Source organism: Myotis myotis, unplaced genomic scaffold, assembly GCF_014108235.1.
Source record: "Myotis myotis isolate mMyoMyo1 unplaced genomic scaffold, mMyoMyo1.p scaffold_m19_p_8, whole genome shotgun sequence".
Lineage (NCBI taxonomy): Eukaryota > Metazoa > Chordata > Mammalia > Chiroptera > Vespertilionidae > Myotis > Myotis myotis.
The window spans coordinates 61,271,424-61,289,789 of record NW_023416390.1 but is presented as its reverse complement, the minus strand read 5'-3'; the positions used below and the strand labels follow the sequence as shown (position 1 = coordinate 61,289,789).

At 40.1% G+C, this 18,366-nt stretch overlaps 1 protein-coding gene across 6 annotated transcripts in view; it reads left to right on the top strand.

Moving 5' to 3' along the window:
* The window catches only part of ARL6IP6 (ADP ribosylation factor like GTPase 6 interacting protein 6), a 61,424-nt gene that overhangs the window by 4,285 nt on the left and 38,773 nt on the right, over positions 1-18,366 (top strand). For 5 of the 6 annotated variants that reach the window (XR_004969497.1, XR_004969499.1, XM_036320325.1 and 2 more), the window contains exon 3: positions 11,096-11,228. Coding sequence is in view for 4 of the 6 variants with exons in the window: in XM_036320325.1 (XP_036176218.1) it covers positions 11,096-11,228 (133 nt within the window). In the remaining 2 variants the exon portion in view is untranslated. Of the gene's footprint in view, positions 1-11,095; positions 11,229-16,788; positions 17,239-18,366 lie in introns of those variants that run through there. The other variant, XM_036320324.1, reaches the window with a different exon arrangement.

The following is an 18,366-nucleotide window of genomic DNA, read 5'->3' as shown; positions in this document are numbered from 1 at the left end:
ACTGCCCCCAACACCCCTAAGAAAGACGTGCATAACATCGGACTCCTTTCTCCACAGCTCCTGGATGTACTTAAAAGCACCCGTCTCGGCTTAGCTGATGGCTGGGGGTAGGCAGAAAGGAAGAGCCTTTCTCCCTTATACTTGTTTTTTTGAAGGTTCATGATGACTCATGGATGGTATCAATGCCTCTGGAGAGTTAATTGATGTAATTACTCATAGGGTTTGGCTGTCATACTATTCATCTTTACTAGTGAAGTAGTCCAGCCAGGGAGGTGGTGTTGATACTATCAGCTAGTTTTGGAACTCATATCCCCTGATCTTCCCTGGGTGGCATTGGAGTCACACGTCAGAGTTCTTAGAGCTTTCCTTTTATGGTTGTCCTACAAACCATGTTCTATAAGCCGGTTTTTCAGGGATATTAATGAAATAAAACTTAAGTTCATTTACTTAAAATCACGTTCCAGTTCTTCCTCATTAAGTTATCTACTGGCCAAATTTATTGCACTAATCATATATAACAATGTGTTGTTTCATTTATGCACATTGGCTTTTGTATCACATTTCATAAATTTAGTCCTCTTTCCAATTTTTACATATTTTCTCCTAGTCTTTTTTTTTATTAGTATTCTTAGTATAATGATTTATTCTGAAAAATTAGATTTTCTGTGTCAGGATCTCAAATCAACTGATTTACTTAGAATAGTTTTATAAATGTGTTTATTATTTTCTAACTTTTGGCCATTGTAACTACTGCATGGTAAAAGGTTCTATTTGTTGGCAAACCATCTTGGGCTGTTCATCACCATTTATGTGATTAGGGATGTAAATAACATGTGTGCCCCAGATGGGCTGTGACACCCAGGCTCCCACTTTGTGATACACTTCTTCACAGCACCAGAGGCTTCCCAACCCAATCCCTAAACCTGCTTATTTCAGCTTGTATCCTCGCAACCACAGATTCAGTCACTCTGACTAAAATCTCTGTAATGAGGGATTTAATTTTATCTTCAATGTATACTTTGTTAGGAGATTTTTATATTCTACCTGCTTTCTGAAGAGTGAGGTGTAGGAATAGATTTGGACTTAGGTTGGGGGCGGGGAGGGCAATAACAAGAGTAACAACACGAGCAGGTATTTAAGTCCATGCTAAATATTAATACCTTCCACATTTTAAACTGTGTGCTGGTGAGGATTCCCACAACTGACACCCTCCTGGCACAGCTGATTTCATTGCGGGGGGACAACTCAGGCAGTCACTTGAGTGGTCTGGACTGTGCCATGTGGCCAGTCTCACAGCAAAACAGAATCAACAGCCTCAGAAATGCTCAGCCTGGTAAGTAATAATAAAAACTGAAGTTTCTTAAACTGATCTTTGGCCTCTGCAGTCAAAGGAAGACTCACCTTGCTTGTTTTTTTTATTAGACAATCAGAATGTGTCTGATAGTACTTTTTGGGTTGCAAGATTAAAGTCGAGAAAAGCTACTTTGGAAAATAAAAAAAATTATAGGAATTGTTATTACTTGGTGCCTACTATCTGCTGGATATGTTATAACATAGTAAGAAGCTAGGAACATTCCAGGATAAGTGGAATAGGGTAACAGATAGTTAAACAGCAATTTGTGGCCACTACTAAATCCTATCTTCCCTAAACCAAGGAAACTTAAGAGTAAATGGTTTGCACTTCTCCCCAACCTGAGGGTAAATAGCTAAAATCACCCTACTCTGGGAGACAAAACAAAAATCCAATTAGTGCCATTTGCTAGCCATACCCAAAGGCAGACAAATTAAGAGAGTAAATCTCATTTTGGTACATCTGCATAAAGCTGATGAATATTCTGTTGATCCTCCCCTAAACACTCAGCCTTTAAAACTCCTCTAAACAGGTCATGTGGGCTCTCCCTCCAGGGAGCACACCCATACCATTCCTTTCCCCCTCTTCTTCCCCTACATATCTCCTAAACTCCAAGAGACCCAATGAGGCTTGGAACCAGAGGAGCAATGGGCAGTGGCAGCTCCTTCCCGGCTAACCCCCTGCACCTGTCTCTAAGGCCCCCTTTTCTCTGACTTCCCAGTGAGCTAGTCAGCCCAGCCTAGGCTCTCCTGTTACCTCTTCAGTGCCCTTCCTTGTTTCTCTGTCCTAAGTACATTTTTGCTGTGGTCAATAAATTCTTGCTTGCTTTTCTACACTTTGTCTCTTGATTGAAACCTTTCCTTCAAGAAGACAAGAACCGAGGTCTCATCCTCTCACTGGTAACAACCCCTGAAAGATTTAAGGGATGGAAATCTGAGGGGGAGAGTGCGGGAGGCAACCAGCCCTTCCCCTAGTCTTTAATATAGGGTATAATAAATGACCTTTTATTTGAGGCAAGCCTGAAATAAGTAAATAAGGAAAGTAGAAAGAATTTTCTTAAGAAATTACTTACTCTAAGACTACTGTTATCAAATTAAGTGTGGAATTAGAACTTTTATATATGTGTTGTACTAGTTGTACTTCTCACAAGAGGAAGTTATAAATAAAGAATATTATATTAATCAGAATGACTTGAATGGCCAAGAGAAAATGATAGAAAATGTAACTGACAATCAAAAATTCACAGAGGATGTAGTGTCAGCGTGGATAACGACGTGGAGGTTTTGTCATCTCCCACTGACTGTCCTGGGAGTTTGAACGGTGCCTGCCTGGATGCAGGGGGCGGTGGGGAAGTGGACATTTCTAGGGGTTTCTGGAACCTGTACTTGGATGCTGCTCTTCACCCCGACATACGTCTGGAGATTCTGAATGGCAGCCCCACTCCCAGGACCACGCTGTACGAGTATGTGGGCCAAGAGCCAGAAACTGCCTTCTGTACCCTTGCGAACAGGGACGCGTCCAGTGCTGACAAGTGCTCCATCCAGCACTGCTTATACCAGTTCACCCAGAATGAGAAGCTCCGAGATGCCAGCAAGCTGCTGTGTGAAGTGTGCACCCGGAGACAGTGTGGTGCACCAAAGGCAAACCTAAAAGGTGAAAAGAAACATGTTTACACCAATGCCAAAAAGCAGATGTTGATTTCTCTCGCTCCTCCTGTTCTCACCCTTCATTTGAAGCGATTTCAGCAGGCTGATTTTAACCTATGCAAAGTTAACAAACACATAAAATTTCCGGATTTGGCTCCTTTTTGTACTGCTAAATGTAAGAATGTGGCTGAAGAAAGCACCAGGGTGCTATACTCTCTGTACGGAGTCGTGGAGCACAGCGGTACCATGAGGTCCGGGCACTACACTTCCTACGCCAAGGCGAGAATGGCAAACAGTCATCTGTCTGATCTTGTTCTCCGCTGGGATGTCCCCCAAGATTTTGAGATGGAATCAACCAAAGGGCAGTGGTTTCACATCAGCGACAGCCACGTGCAAGCTGTGCCTACAGCTGAAGTCCTCAACTCACAAGCGTACCTCCTGTTTTATGAGAGAATACTCTAAGTTTTTATAACAGCTGTGATAATAATAAGTGAAGACTAAATCATGTTCACGATAAATTACGTCCACACCAGGAGAAATCACGTGCTGAAATATTGAAGGAAACACCTGCAGATTGACCACGGTTTTGTCCTGCCATCTGTCGTCATGGTGTTCCTGCCTGCTCCCAGGTTCTGGATGGATTCTGAATCAAGTCCTCTGGTTAATGTGTGTGTGGTGGTTACAGCACATCAATAAACTAACCAAGAAAAAAAAAGTAACACCTGCAGTTTCCAAGCACGTTAAAACATCAGATTTACATGGAAACCTTTTAAAAAACTTTTTATTATGGACAATCTCAAATATATACAAAAGCAGAGAGAAGAGTACAATGAAATGCCATGTATTCATCCCATATCTTTAAATGACTCATGGAAAATCTTGTTAGACCTGTATTCTCTTCTGAAGCTTATAATCTTCAGTATACTAGGGAAAATAGTTGTCACTACAATCTGCATCCAACGTACCATTCTCCCTTTTTTTTAAAGTCATTTGATTAACAATTTACAGGAAAAGACAGCAAAAAAATTTTTTTTGACATTTTAATAAGATATAAATACATTATATGCAAGTTTTTATTCTGAATTTCCCTGGTTTTAAAGACATACACACTAGAAATGGATTATGTCCTGAGTGCAAATAATTGCTTACTAATTTTATGCCTAAATCTGGAAATAACAATCTTGTAAATAAATACTGACTCCAGATTCCAGATACATCTTTAATTTGCTATAGCTCATTAGTTTTATTTTTATATTTGCATTATCAAAATATCATGCTTAAAGGAACTTTTAAAACCTTTTCATGGCTTATCATTTTGATAAAGAGGACAACCATCTTCTCTGCTCCATAATTTGCGAAACATTTTCACTTTTAGATTGATAAACAATTTGAATGATCAGACCAATGACTTTTTTCATTTCTTTCCAATCATCTACCTTTAGAATTTGTTCACTTACAAGAAATAGCAAATAAATTAGGATGCACAGACATCATAAAAGATGAAAAACAGTGTCATACATTCTTTTAGCATAAAAGGAGGGTTCCCGTTTTTGTCCGAAGTCCCTTCTGTTGAAGCGACTAACTGGATGAGAATACTCTATTTTCCTGAAAGGAGCCTGATAGTAAATATTTTCAGCTTTGCTTGCCATAAGATCTCTGTCACAACTACTCAACTCTGCTACTGTAGTGTGAAGGCAGCCATAGATAATATATGTATAAAGCAATGGTCAAGGCTATGCTACAATAAAATTAAATTTACACAAATAGGTAGCAGATCAAATTTGGCCTATAGATTTGCAGTTTGTTTGACCTCTGCTCCAGAAGATTCCATCATAATTATTTCATTCTTTTTAGCATAGTTGAGAATAATTGGTAAGTAATAGTAAAATGATTGCTAATATAATGAAATAGCAAAATGTTATGAAATATTGAAAAAAAAGATCATTAAAACACCATAATATACTATCCTATCTAATAAAAGAGAAACATGGTAATTAGCCATAACTTCGCTACCCTTCCCATTGGCTAATCAGGGTGATATGCAAATTAACTGCCAGCCAAGATGGTGGCCGGCAGCCAGGCAACTGATGCGAACAGGAGGCTTGCTTGCTCCAGTGACGGAGGAAGCCAACATTCCCCGCCTGCCGCAGCCCAGCTCTGAGCTGCTCTCTAAGAAACAGTGTTACAAATATAGAAGCTAAACAAAACCCCAGAAACCTGCTTCCAGTCAGCCGGGATCTCAGAGCTGGAGTTGCAACAAAGTTCCAAATACAGAAGGTAAACAAAGCACAGAAACCTGCTTTCAGCAGCCGAGGTCTGAGCTAAAGCTGGCTCTCCGCTCCAGTGACAGCCATAGAAGGTAAATAAATCTCAGAATTAAAAAAAAAGGGGGGGGAAAAAAGGAGAGGTTGGGAGGAGCTTCAGTCACCCGCCAGCCTGAAAACGGCCCTCAGCCCCTCACCCAGACTGGCCAGGCACCCCAATGGGGACCCCCATCCTGATCCAGGACACCCTTCAGGGCAAACCAGCTGGCCCCCACCCATGCACCAGGCCTCTATCCTATATAGTAAACGGGTAATATGCCTCCCAGCACCGGGATCAGCGGAGCAGCTAGGCCTTACTGCCCCTGTGTCAAGCGGAGTCGCAAGGCCTCCCGGCACTGGGATCAGCGGAGCATTGAGCCCTCCTAGCACCAGGATCAGCTGAGCAGTGAGGCCTCACTGCCCCTGTGTCCAGCGGAGCCGCGAGGCCTTCCAGCACCAGGATTAGCGGAGCAGCGAGGCCTCACTGCCCCTGTGTCAAGCAGAGCAGCGAGGCCTCCTGGCACTGGGATCAGCAGAGCCGCGAGGCCTCCTGGCACCGGGATCAGCAGAGCAGCGAGCCCTCCTAGCACCGGGATCAGCGGAGCGAGGCCTTACTGCCCCTGTGTCAAGCGGAGCCACGAGGCTTGCCGGCACCGGGATCAGCGGAGCAGCGAGGCCTCCTAGCACTGGGATCTGCGGAGCCATGAGGCCTCCTGGCCCCTGGAGCAGCGTGACAGGGGGCAGCACCCAAACCCCCTGATTGCCCTGTGGCTCTGTGACGGGACGGGGCCACAACCTCCCTATCCGCCCTGCTCTGTTCATGAAAGGGGAAGGCGCCCCAACCCCTTGATCGGCCTTGCTCTGTGCCTGATAGGGGGGAGCTCCCCAACCACCTATCGACCCTACTTTGTGCGTGACAGGGGGGAGCTCCCCAAACCCCTAATCGGCCCTGCTCTGTGTGTGACGGGGTATGGAGCTCCAACCGCCCTGATGGGCCTGCTCTGTATGTGACAGGGGTGGCGCCACAACCCCCTGATCCGCCCTGCTCTGTGCATGACAGGGTGGCACCGCAACCTCCCCATCAACCCTGCCTTGAATGTGACGGGGCGGCGCCCCTATTGTCCCTACCCTGAGCGTGACTGAGGGTGGCATCACAACCTCCTGATCTGCCCTGCTCTGTGCATGACGGGGTGGCGGCCCAACTCCTCAATCAGCCTTGCTCTGAGCCCAACCAGGGGCTGCAGGGTGCCTGCGCCTAGGGATTGGGCCTGCCCTCTGCCACTCAGGAGTGGGCCTAAGCCAGCAGGTCGTTATCTCCCGAGGGGTCCCAGACTGTGAGAGGGCACAAGTGGGGCTGAGGAATTACCCCCCCCCCCCGCCAGTGCACAAATTTTTGTACACCGGGCCTCTAGTAGATTTATAAAAGGCTCCAATAGACCAATATGGTAATTTCAAAATCAAATAAGCTTTATTCTAGAAAAAATATAACTCAATTTTCTCTCTTGGAAGACCCCTAAAAAGGAATAAAAGTAATGAAAATATCAAACCTTACAAATAGAACTTCTCAAGTAAATTTAAAAATAAAAAAATGGGTCCAATGAACCCTGATGGTATACTGAGCATTAAAGCATCAGTCGATTAAGTAACTGATTCAGTAGATAAGGGCAGGGTCTGAAATTCTGTAAATTCCAAAAAAAGAAAATCTCCAAGATTTTGTTGCTGATATGTTAGGTTTGAGAACTACCAGAGCAATGGTTCTCATAAACTGGCATCATTAGCATCATCTAGAACAGCCGTGGGCAAACTACTGCCCTCGGGCCGGATCCGGCCCATTTGAAATGAATAAAACTATTGAAAAAAAAAGACCGTACCCTTTTATGTAATGATATTTACTTTGAATTTATATTAGTTCACACAAACACTCCATCCAAGCTTTTGTTCTGGCCCTCCGGTCCAGTTTAAGAACTCATTGTGGCCCTCGAGTCAAAAAGTTTGCCCACCCCTGACCTAGAACCATAAATTCTTGGGCCTACTCAATCAGAAACTCTAGACCAGATGAAGCCCATTAAAATGAATTTTAACAAGTCCTTCCAGATGATTCTGATGCCAGCTGAAATAAAGAAACTGCAGAAATAAAGAAATAGTTTAGTTTCTTCAAGTGAGTTTCATCATTTCTTCTCTGTAAATGTGCAGGAGCCTGGAACATTCCAGTCATGAAACAGGAACAAAATGGGCAGCTTGAAATGAAATAAGCCCTTGACACTGCAGGATGCAAGGAATCTGGTCTTAGTCACTCGAGGGGACTTCACTATTAATTAGTAGATGGCAAGGGCTGACAGACACCAAAGATCAAGTTCAAAATCTTTTTAGACCCTGCAGAAACTCCATAAAGTCTGATAATTTCTGATGGCACTATTATGTCCTGAGTGCTAGAAAACATGATCTCAATAAAAATATATTTAAAAAAATAATAGTGAGATACTTAATAAAAATATGCAGCAGAATTGTGGCTCTATATACTGATATGAAAGCTCTCCAACATTGTTACTAAATAAACCAAAGTATGGGACAATATTTCTGGTGAGAATCCCACTTGTAGAAAATAAGCAAATATGTGTGTGTGTGTGTGTGTGTGTGCAAATTTACATATACATATATATCCATGTATATATAAATTATTCATAACGAGCTCCATATATCTACCTACATTACCTAGATGGCTGTACTTTTTAGAAATATGCACAGCAGACTTAGCTGATTGATTTTAGGAGTGGAATTAGTGAATTGGGGAAGGAAGACTGTAACTTAATTTTTAGATGCCTTTATACCTTTTAAAATTATGTCAAATCTTGGTAAAATGGGTTTACAAAACACTTGTCAAATTTTTAGCTTCAGGACTCAAGATAGGGACTTGTTGCAAATTTAGTTGTTGGGAGTTGCCAACCTCTGGTTTTTCTGCTTGTTTATAAATGAATTGCGTAATTTTCAGAAACAGCAATTCTAGGCCAGGATAGTACAATGTGCTGTTTTAGCCTTTTCGTTGTGACCTGACTTTTATTAGTGATACAGCAATTGATTAGTTCAAAATGAATATAAAATTATTAAAATGCCCAAAGTGGGGCAACAACTTAGATCATGAAATAGTAGTCATGTCTGGAAACTTAAGATTATTCTTTTCTTTTTTAATAAATATTTATTATTCAGATTATTACAGTTGTTCCCCCTCTTTCCCCCCATAGCTCCCCTCCACCCAGTTCCCACCCCACCCTCTGCCCTTACCCCCCACTGCCCTCATCCATAGGTGTACGCTTTTTGTTGTTGGGTCATACACATGGAAAATGTAGCTATTTCCATCCGCGACGTGTCCCTGTGTTCGGCCACACAGGGGCCGGCGCAGCCTCACAGGGGCCGGCACATCCCACGTTGGGGGTGAAGGTGTGAGACAGAAGCTCCTCTCGCCATCTCTCCTGCTGCTGGACAAAATCTCCAGGCATTCTTGCTGGCTGAATATCTGGTATGCTTGCTTGGATTTCGTTTTCTACTAAGTGCACAGACTGCTTGCCTGCCGTCTCCTGGCGTCCCATGTGAGACTGGATCTGGTGGACCTGTTTGTGCATTTGCTTGTACAGCGGTTCCATGTTGCCGGCCTAGCCAGGTCTGGTTCCAGCTTCCTTCAAACCTGATTCTGCTTCTTGAGTATGTCCCTTATGGGTGCGAGGAGTTGAAATCTGCAGTTTGTTGGGTTCTCAAGATTATTCTTATATTAAATTTGATGGTTATTCTATTGAAGCGCCTGAGTGAAACAGCTTGATGGGCTTTAGAGAGCCTCACATTTTGTTTTAATGTTATTTTGTCTTTCCTCCTTTTTTAGATATTAGAATTCCCCGTCATTCAATAGCAGTCCCTAAACAGATACTTGATTTTTCTTAATTACCATCTTCGTTCAACAGACTTTTATGTATTATAAGATGCAAAACTTAGAGTAAACCATGTCATTTTTTTTCTCCCCTTTAGAGGTGGATATTCATCTAAATAATATAACAATATCAAAACAGCTATCTGGCAGTGTAGTCACCCTTTAGTTGTAGTTATATACTAAGTAATCTTATAATTTCTACTTCTATCTCCTGTCGTACTGGTTGGCAGGAAGGTTGTACCTCAAGTCTTTACTGTAGAAGTTCTGTTTAGCCAGTCCTAGGTTAAGTTATGGTTCTGTCTGACACTGTTCCAGGATACTGGAATGGGAGCACTTTGTAGTCCTCAAAACATTTGCCCAAATGAGTTACTGCTGAAACATCTTGCATTCCAGTCAGGATGGCCTTTCAGATGTAGCATCTTCCAGCCAAGTGACGTTTTTGTGACACACTCAGGGCAGAGGCACCTGCAAGTTTAGCTATGGGCCCATCTGTCGAGGTACCATAGCTATAATCCCTTTCTGACGTTGTGTGACCTTTTCTTGATAACTACTAGGAAGCCCCTGTTATACACCCACAAGTGCAAACACCACACATAACCCACGTTCTTCAAATGTGGGAATCTATCACCTATAGATAAAGCCCTACTCTCTCCCTGTTCTATACAAATATACCTCAGTCAACTTACTTTTGGAGACATTTTGTGTTTACTGCTTATACTTACCCTCCTAGTTCCCTTAACTGCAACACAACCAAAGAGACACTTGGGCTAGTTCTCCCTTTTTGCCACATCCTCCTCCTGGGGCAGTGAACACAAAGTCTGTTATCTTTAAAAGGGGGTAAGGGAAAGGGAGCTAACTCTAAGAGAAAAACTAATCTTTTAAAAGTACTTTGCCACAGTTTCTCCTGATGCTTTATTGCCCTGAGTTTTTCTTTTAGCAGTTTTACCACTGTTACTGGGCTTCATATGGTTTACAAGCAGTCCATAGTACATATTTCTTACCTGCTTCTTGCTAAAAAATAAAGCCATCTTTGGTTGTGCAATTTTGTGTAGCCAGGAAATTTGGTAATTCTCTATTGCAATCTTCTCAACCTTTCCTTCTCCGTTGTACTGCTGAGGCCTGGAACACACACTTATCAGTAGTTGTGGCTTTGTAAACTCTCTGAGGGAGGCAACGTGAACTAACCTAAAAACCTTCAAATCAATTCATTCTGTTTTCCCTGTGTTTATTCCCTCTTCTCTTCTAATTCTCTTCCCTTTGCCCTTTCATTCCCCCAGTATAGTCGCCATGGTTTCTACTTGATTTGAGAAAATGTAGGTCCAATCTAACTGAAAATAAAATTTAGGATCCCAATGCATTTATAAATTGGGAGTTAACTTATGTCCATATACTGAGCAAGGTAAAAGAATCAGATTAAATTTATGGTGTTCATAGGAAAACTGTAAAGAGTAGACACTCAAAAATTGATTCATATGTCAAAGGTGCATTGGTATGGAAAGAAATCACTTAGTGCTAAAGTAATAAAAGACAGCAAGTTGTGATTTACAAAGTTAAATGAAAAAATGTTAACAGTGAAGTGTTTTAACCATTTTTTTCTATAGTTGAATTTTATAAAACTGAAGATAAGTTATACTCTTCAGTTGAATTTGTACTCTTTTCCAAATATTAAATTATAATTGAATTAAATATTAAATGATATGACTTCTAGTTTTATACTTCTACATGGGTTAACTTTTACTAAACTGAAATCTCTTATATCACTTACATATATAAATCAAGAGATCAGAAATGCGTATTATCTGAATGTGAGGGTACTGGTTTAATTTTAATTGTTTGGGTGTTAATAATTCAAGCTTTCCCCTTCTCTCTTCCCATTAAGGATTCTGGACTCTACTTATAATATCCCTAACTGCTGGGTTCTCCTGCTGCAGCTTTTCTTGGACAGTGACTTACTTTGACTCTTTTGAGCCAGGAATGTTTCCTCCTACTCCTCTTTCACCTGCCAGGTTCAAGTAAGTATATGTATTTCTTCTAGTTTCTTTTTAACCCATTGCAACTCTCATGAAAATACTAAAGCGAATAAAAGGAAGAGGCTGCTTTTTGGGGAGGAAATGTGTTCAGGTCCCAGTCTTTAACCTATAAAATACAATGACACAAAGGTTTTAGCTTGGCTCAGCCTTTAGATAAATGGAGAGGAGTGTTTAACTCCATATATAGGCAATGCAATGGTTTTTTAAAAAAATGAAGTTCAAGAAATGAACAAGGAAGAAACTTAGAAAGCTATTTGTCTTTCAAGAATGGCATTTTATTTAAAACACTTCATGAATGAAGGCTAAATTAATATTAGCAATGTTATTAAATTTAGGTATAAATGGTCAGACATAACAACTTAATTGGATTGGACTTTTCCTCATATTTAAACTTGTGTAACAATTAGCAAGCATTTAAGGCACCCAATTTAATTTTTTGTTTTTTGTTGCTAATCCTCACCAGAGTATGTTTTTTCCATTGCTTTTCAGAGAGAGTGGAAGGGAGGAGGGAGAGGGAGAAAGAGAGACAGACATCCATCAATGTGAGAGACACATTGACTGGTTGCCTCCTGCACCCACTCCTATGGGGAGAGGGCCGGCAGGAGGCAGGGCAGGGAGCGAACCCTCAACCCAGGTATGTGGGAATTGAACCTGTGACCCTTTGGTGTTTGGGCCAATGCTCTAACCACTGAAGACACCAGCCAGAGCATGACATTCAATATATATGTCTAGACCAGATTAGATCCATTTCATAATGGTCTCTATTTTGTGTTTTAAAGAATTTCAGAAAATTCAGTAGGCAGTGTTTTCTAATCTACTTTATTTATACCAGAAAAGCTCAGGTTTTAAGTATAAATTTCCAAGTAAGTGCATCTAAGATCTCTACTTTATCCTACAAATTGCGGTGTTGGGGTAGGGGAAGGGTGAAGGATGAAGAATAGAAAATAAATTATGTTAAAGATACTGTTATGAGAGCATTATAATTGTTGCTGTTGCTGTTACTGCCAGCTCTAGCCCACCTAATGGAAAGCTTATAGAGATCAAATAAGAAAATTTATATGAGGGGCTCAAATTTAATACTAACGATAATTGTTAATAATCATTGTTCTACTGGCCTTCATTAGTAAAATGGAGTATTTTTACTCATAGTAAACTCATTTTTATGTCTTAAAAATATATAAAAATTTTGGCTTCATTTTAAAAGAATGTATGTGTGCATATACAGCATCTTAATAAATCACCTGTAATATATGAAATATACATTATACATTTGCCAATAAATATTTTGTGTTTGAGGTAGATAATGATCAATTAATCATCTAAATTGACTAAGATATAGCTAACAGTGCAATTCCATTCCATAATTTACCGTGGGTACTATGCAGTTTGAAAGTTTATTGTGCTAAGTGATACAGTGTTCAATTCAAATGTATGTTATGTTGCTGCCCGTTGACATCAGTTATTTTAACAAGGGTTATGTGTCTAATATAGATAACATCATGAGACTTCATAGTCACACAAAATTTAAATCTCATTTTTTTCTTTTACTTATATATTTCACTTCTCCCCTGAATTTTAGCCCTGCATTTCCAGCTGTTTAGTAGATCTTGCAGTGTAGATTTCAGAAAGCACTTTGCACTTAGACTTATTAAAATCCCAAGTCTGTCTTAAAGATAGCAGTATCCATCTACTTATGTAGAGGTAATAAAGTCCAAATCCTAAGAATAGCACAACAGTCCTTCCCCAATTGACCCTTCTTTGCTTTTCCAACTTCAGCTATTTCTCCAACACTCCTTATACTATAGTCACATATCAGATTACCTTGACAACCCCAAATACTTAACTTACTTTTGATATGCCATGACTTTTCTCTTGCTGCTCTCACTTCCTGGAATGTCATTTTCCCTCTCAGCTTCTCTTCCATCACCACCAGAATTCATAAGCCTCATAGATGTTAGCAGCTTTTGGAGTTTGAGAAAAGCATTTTAGTGTTCTCTTACAGATCTGGGATTTTGAGGGCATTGAACTAATTTCTTAAAAATTAATTATCTTTGCATTTCTTAAAAACTAGAAGCAGTAGTGATGGACCTCAATTTTTAATGTGCTTATTAGTCATTCAATTTAAATATGAGATAGTGTCAGATCAGAAACTTATTACATATTTATTAATATAGCCCTAAAAATACAGTTTTTACATATGTATACATTGTATATAATATGTTTTAATTCCTTTCAGTATATAAGTAGGGATAAATTAATTTTATATGATAAAAAAGCTATTAAATATCTCATGAGAGTCAACCTCTAAGTTAAGTTTATCATGTGACTAGAAGCACAGTCCAAAAACAGCATGTAATAAACATAGTGATAGTTTATCACATATTAACGGACACCATACACAAGAAAAAAAGCATGTAATGTAGTGATGATTGGTGAAATTGAGTTTCATAATAAAAATCCTGCCCTCTAGTGCTTGTGGAAAATAATTCAATTATTTCAGAAATGTCAGAGTAAGTATATTCTCTAAGTCACCAGTAGAGTGAGTACTTGTATAGGAAAACCTCTCTATCTTTTGAGACAGTTCATATCTTTAAGGTTTATTTTCTAGAAATTGAATTGATATATTTTATTAATTTGTAACATCACACTTTTATAAAAATATTTTTATAACAAGTTATATATTCTTTTATTACCTAAAATAAACAATGGTGTTAATATAAGAATTTTCCCTGACTATATAAGACTAATACAAGTTCTTTGTTGAAAATTCAAAACACAAAAAGAAAAATAATGGAAAAACTCATAATCAGAGAAAGTAACTGACTGCCAACATTTTGAGTTATATCTTTCCATTCTTAACATATTTTAAAAATTGAAATTGGGCCCATGGCCACTGCCATCAACAATATATTCTGACTAGAGTCCTGGTGCACAGATTGGTGCACTGGTGGGGTCCCTCAGCCTGGCCTGCGGGAATCGGGCCAGAACCAGCTCCCCGAGGGGTCCCAGATTGAGAGAGGGCGGTTCTCGGATGATGCACCCCAGAATCGGGCTCCCTCCTCTCTGACTCCGGGTGCGTCACCCGAGAACCACAGTTGCCAAGTCACCGCAGCTCGGCAGCTCCTGTGTTGAGCTTCTGCCCCCGGTGGTCATTGCGCATCATAGGTACCCGTTGAATGGTCGGGCAGTCGCTTAGGCTTTTATGTATATGGATACAGACTGTTAATCCTACACAAGAGTATTCCACCCCACAGGCTAAACCAGGGGTGGGCAAACTTTTTGACTCGAGGGCCACAATGGGTTCTTAAACTGGACCGGAGGGCCGGAACAAAAGCATGGATGGAGTGTTTGTGTGAACTAATACAAATTCAAAGTAAACATCATTACATAAAAGGGTACAGTCTTTTTTTTTTTTTTTAGTTTTATTCATTTCAAACGGGCCGGATCCGGCCCACGGGCCGTAGTTTGCCCACGGCTGGGCTAAACCATGCCCCCTGCAAAATGCAGAATTATAAAGTCCACAGGAAGTAAAAACCCAGAAGACCACCCCAGTGTAGCCCTGCTGGGCCACTGGAGAGCCCATAGAGCCAACAGGCTCATCCTTCCTTCTCTGCTGCTGGTCCTCTCCATCCCTCTGGACCCTTCTTGAGAAGACTGCCTTTTCAAGCATAATTACAGTCTTGCTGGCCACCCTACCTGACCATGTTTCTCTCTCTTCATTCCTCAAACTGAAAGTTCCCTTCCATAGCAATGCTGGAACAAATTGGCTCTTACTAATGGGACTGAAAGACTTTGGTCTGAATAAATTAGGGTCATGCTAATATGATAGAATCACTATTGGAATGTTTTTCTAGTCACTTTTTTAAAAAGGTTCCTACATAGAGTGACCTAGCGTTTGTGATGATAAAAAAAAAAAGTCATAGCAGAATCCTCAGGATCCCCACAATTGCACATTTTTTTTAATTTTTTTATTTTATTTTTTTTTAGAAAGTGTGGAAGGGAGGATGAGAAACAGAAAAAGATTGGTGCGAGAGAGACGCATCAATTGGTTGCCTCCTGCAAGTGCCCTGACAGGGATTGAACCTGTAAACAAGATACGTGCTCTTGAACTGAATTGAACCCAGGCCTCTTTAGTCCGCAGGCCGATGCTCTATCCATTGAGCCAAACCGACTAGGGCGCAGTTGCACATTTTAAATAAAGCGAACATTTCATGGACTTGCAAGCTGGCAGGCTTTCTCTTATGGTGTCTGCACCCCAGGACAGTGAGTATGGGATGTGGTTGAGGCCAGTGACCTGCTTTGTTGAACCAATAACAGCAAAGAAAGAGTCACCACAGTTGATGCTCATAAAGGATTTTAGATGGTGCACATAAAAAGAGAGTCTGCCTGTCTTGATGTTTCTAATGAACCAATGCCTCTGCAGCCTCACATCCTTCCCCATGGACTCATCTGTCCTTAATACCCATTTGTTATATGTAACAGAACAGGACCAGAGTCAGAGCTGTGCTGCCAGAAGGATCCTAAGGATCCAGTTCAGCTCTCTGACCTTGCAGGTAGGGAGAAATGGAATGGCTTGCCCCAAATCACACAGTAGTAAGTGGACCAGGTTTTCCAATACATAGACAACACTTTTCCCACTCCAGGAAGCTTCTCCATGCCTGCATTTCTAACAAGTAAGGTGTGCTTTCCTCTGAAAATCAAAACAGTGAGAGTTGAGTGCCTGTTGTGTGAAAGATCTTTAAAAAATAGGCAGACAGTGCTACTTCTGTAGATCTTATGTTTTGTTTTGTTTTGTTTTAAATATATTTTATTGATTTTTTACAGAGAGGAAGGGAGAGAGATAGAGAGTTAGAAACATCGATGAGAGAGAAACATCGATCAGCTGCCTCCTGCACATCTCCTACTGGGGATATGCCTGCAACCCAGGTGCATGCCCTTGACCAGAATCGAACCTGGGACCTTTCAGTCCGCAGGCCGACGCTCTATCCACTGAGCCAAACCGGTTTCGGCAGATCTTATGTTTTTTGTGGGGAGATAACACAATGCAAAGAACTTTAGGACTACAGCTCCTTCCTTTTACAGATGAGAAAAGGGACTTGCCCACAATAGCATGGCTTGTTAGTGACAGAACAACAAGAATCCAAGTCCCCTGCTGCTGTTCAAGTGCTCACCCACTACACAATGTTCCATTTACATATATTTTTCTGCTACAGCTCAAATTAACAGTTCCTTTTTGAAAGCTGTGACCTGAGCAATGTTCTCAGCACAAACTAGTACCTAAGTAAATGACCAGAGTTTGACCTTATCCCCTCACTGGTAGTAAAAAATTGAGAGAAAATGTTTAAATATTAAGACTCAGATCTATTGATTAGGTGGCATACTAGGCATACCACTTAACAAACCACATAAAGAATCTACTTTAGAGAGAATAGCGAGATATGCAACCTCCCATCTCTGGAAGAAAACCCATCATCACTGATTCTCCTAGTCCCAAAAATGATGACAGTGATACCTTTGACATAAGTTTTGTTTTGTTTTGCAGGCAAGAAATGTTTCTGTTCAGGTGGCTAACAAATTTTAATGAACACATTGAAGCCATATATGATGACTAAAAAATGAAATGAAATTGGGATCAACATAATTTTAAGGGAAATCTAATATAAATGGTAGCTAGATTATAAGATAATTTATTAAATGGGGATCTTCTTAACTGGTTAGAAACTTTAAAAAGGTAAGATAATTAGCACATCATAAAGTAAAAATTAGGATTAAAAATATTCCTTCTTCCTAGCTTCATCAGTATCAAACATAAAGATAGTAAAATAATTCTGTCTAATTAGTTTGTTTAAAAAGCAATCTTTTGCTCTCCTTTGCAGATTTAAACATATGGGCTTTTCTTTTTCAAAATACAAACTAATTAGAAGAAGTAGGAAAAAAATTGCTAAGACTGTTTATTATGGCTGTCACGTCGTTGTGTTTCTTTAGGAATATAAACTCAGGGAAGGAAAAAAAAAAAAAGACCTTTATTGATACTTAGAAAATATTAGGTGACACATTTAATGAAATTAGCAATTTGGATCAATAATTCATTAGAGGAGTTGAGAATAGAAATAAAACCCTTTTTGTATTTTTAAATTTTTCATACTTTTTCTTCTGTATTTGTTAGATATTACCTTAGTTCAGGCTGCTATAACAAAGTATCATAAACTGAGTGGCTAATAAACAGGAGAAATTTATTTCTCAAAATTCTGGAGACCAGAAGTCCAGGATCAGGGTGCCAGCACGGTCAGGTTCTGGTGAGGACCATCTTCAAAGTTGCAGGTGGCCTCCTTGCTGTTGTGCCCTCACAGGCAGAGAGCTGAAAGAGGAAGTAAGTAGGCTCTGTTATGATTCTTATAAGGGCATTACTTCCATTCATGAGGGCTCCACTCTTAAGACCTCATCTACTCCCAAAGACCCCACCTCCTATTACCATCACATTGGGAGGTATCCTGTTGTGTTGACATGAGCTGGGGGGAGTGGAGATGGGGGACAGACACAAATATAGTCAGTCCATAACATAGAGCTTAGAAACTTACAGTTTTACATAAGCAGAAGACCTTAAATAAATACAAGATAGTTAAAGAACTTTTGCATGATGTATTTTCAGACAGATACTTAATTGATTTCAAAAGGCATATTTTTAAAGATAGATGGTTGTTATGTTGACTTACTTTGGAAACTTTGCTGAGTTAAAAAGTATACAGCAGTGTTACACATACAAAATTCCTTATTAAGAAGCAATCGTTATGTGTTTTGGGTCATTTATGCTTTTAAATTATTTTCTCAGTTTCTGAAAATCTGTTGCAATGTTAAAGAAGAAGCAGAGGCAGTACTTTAGATTCCTTGTAATATCCATATGGGTATTCCTCACTTCTCACTAATATATAATTCATTATCATGCTCTTCTACACTACTTATCATCATCTCTGGTTCACTTCTCAGTAGTTTCCCCCGTCATTCATTGGATTTTTTCAGTGATTTCCATGCAGGCAAATATAACAGTGTGCACGTAACCAATATTTCACATTGTGATGATCTGTTTTAATTATAGTTTTTAGGGGTTAATGCATATAAGTAT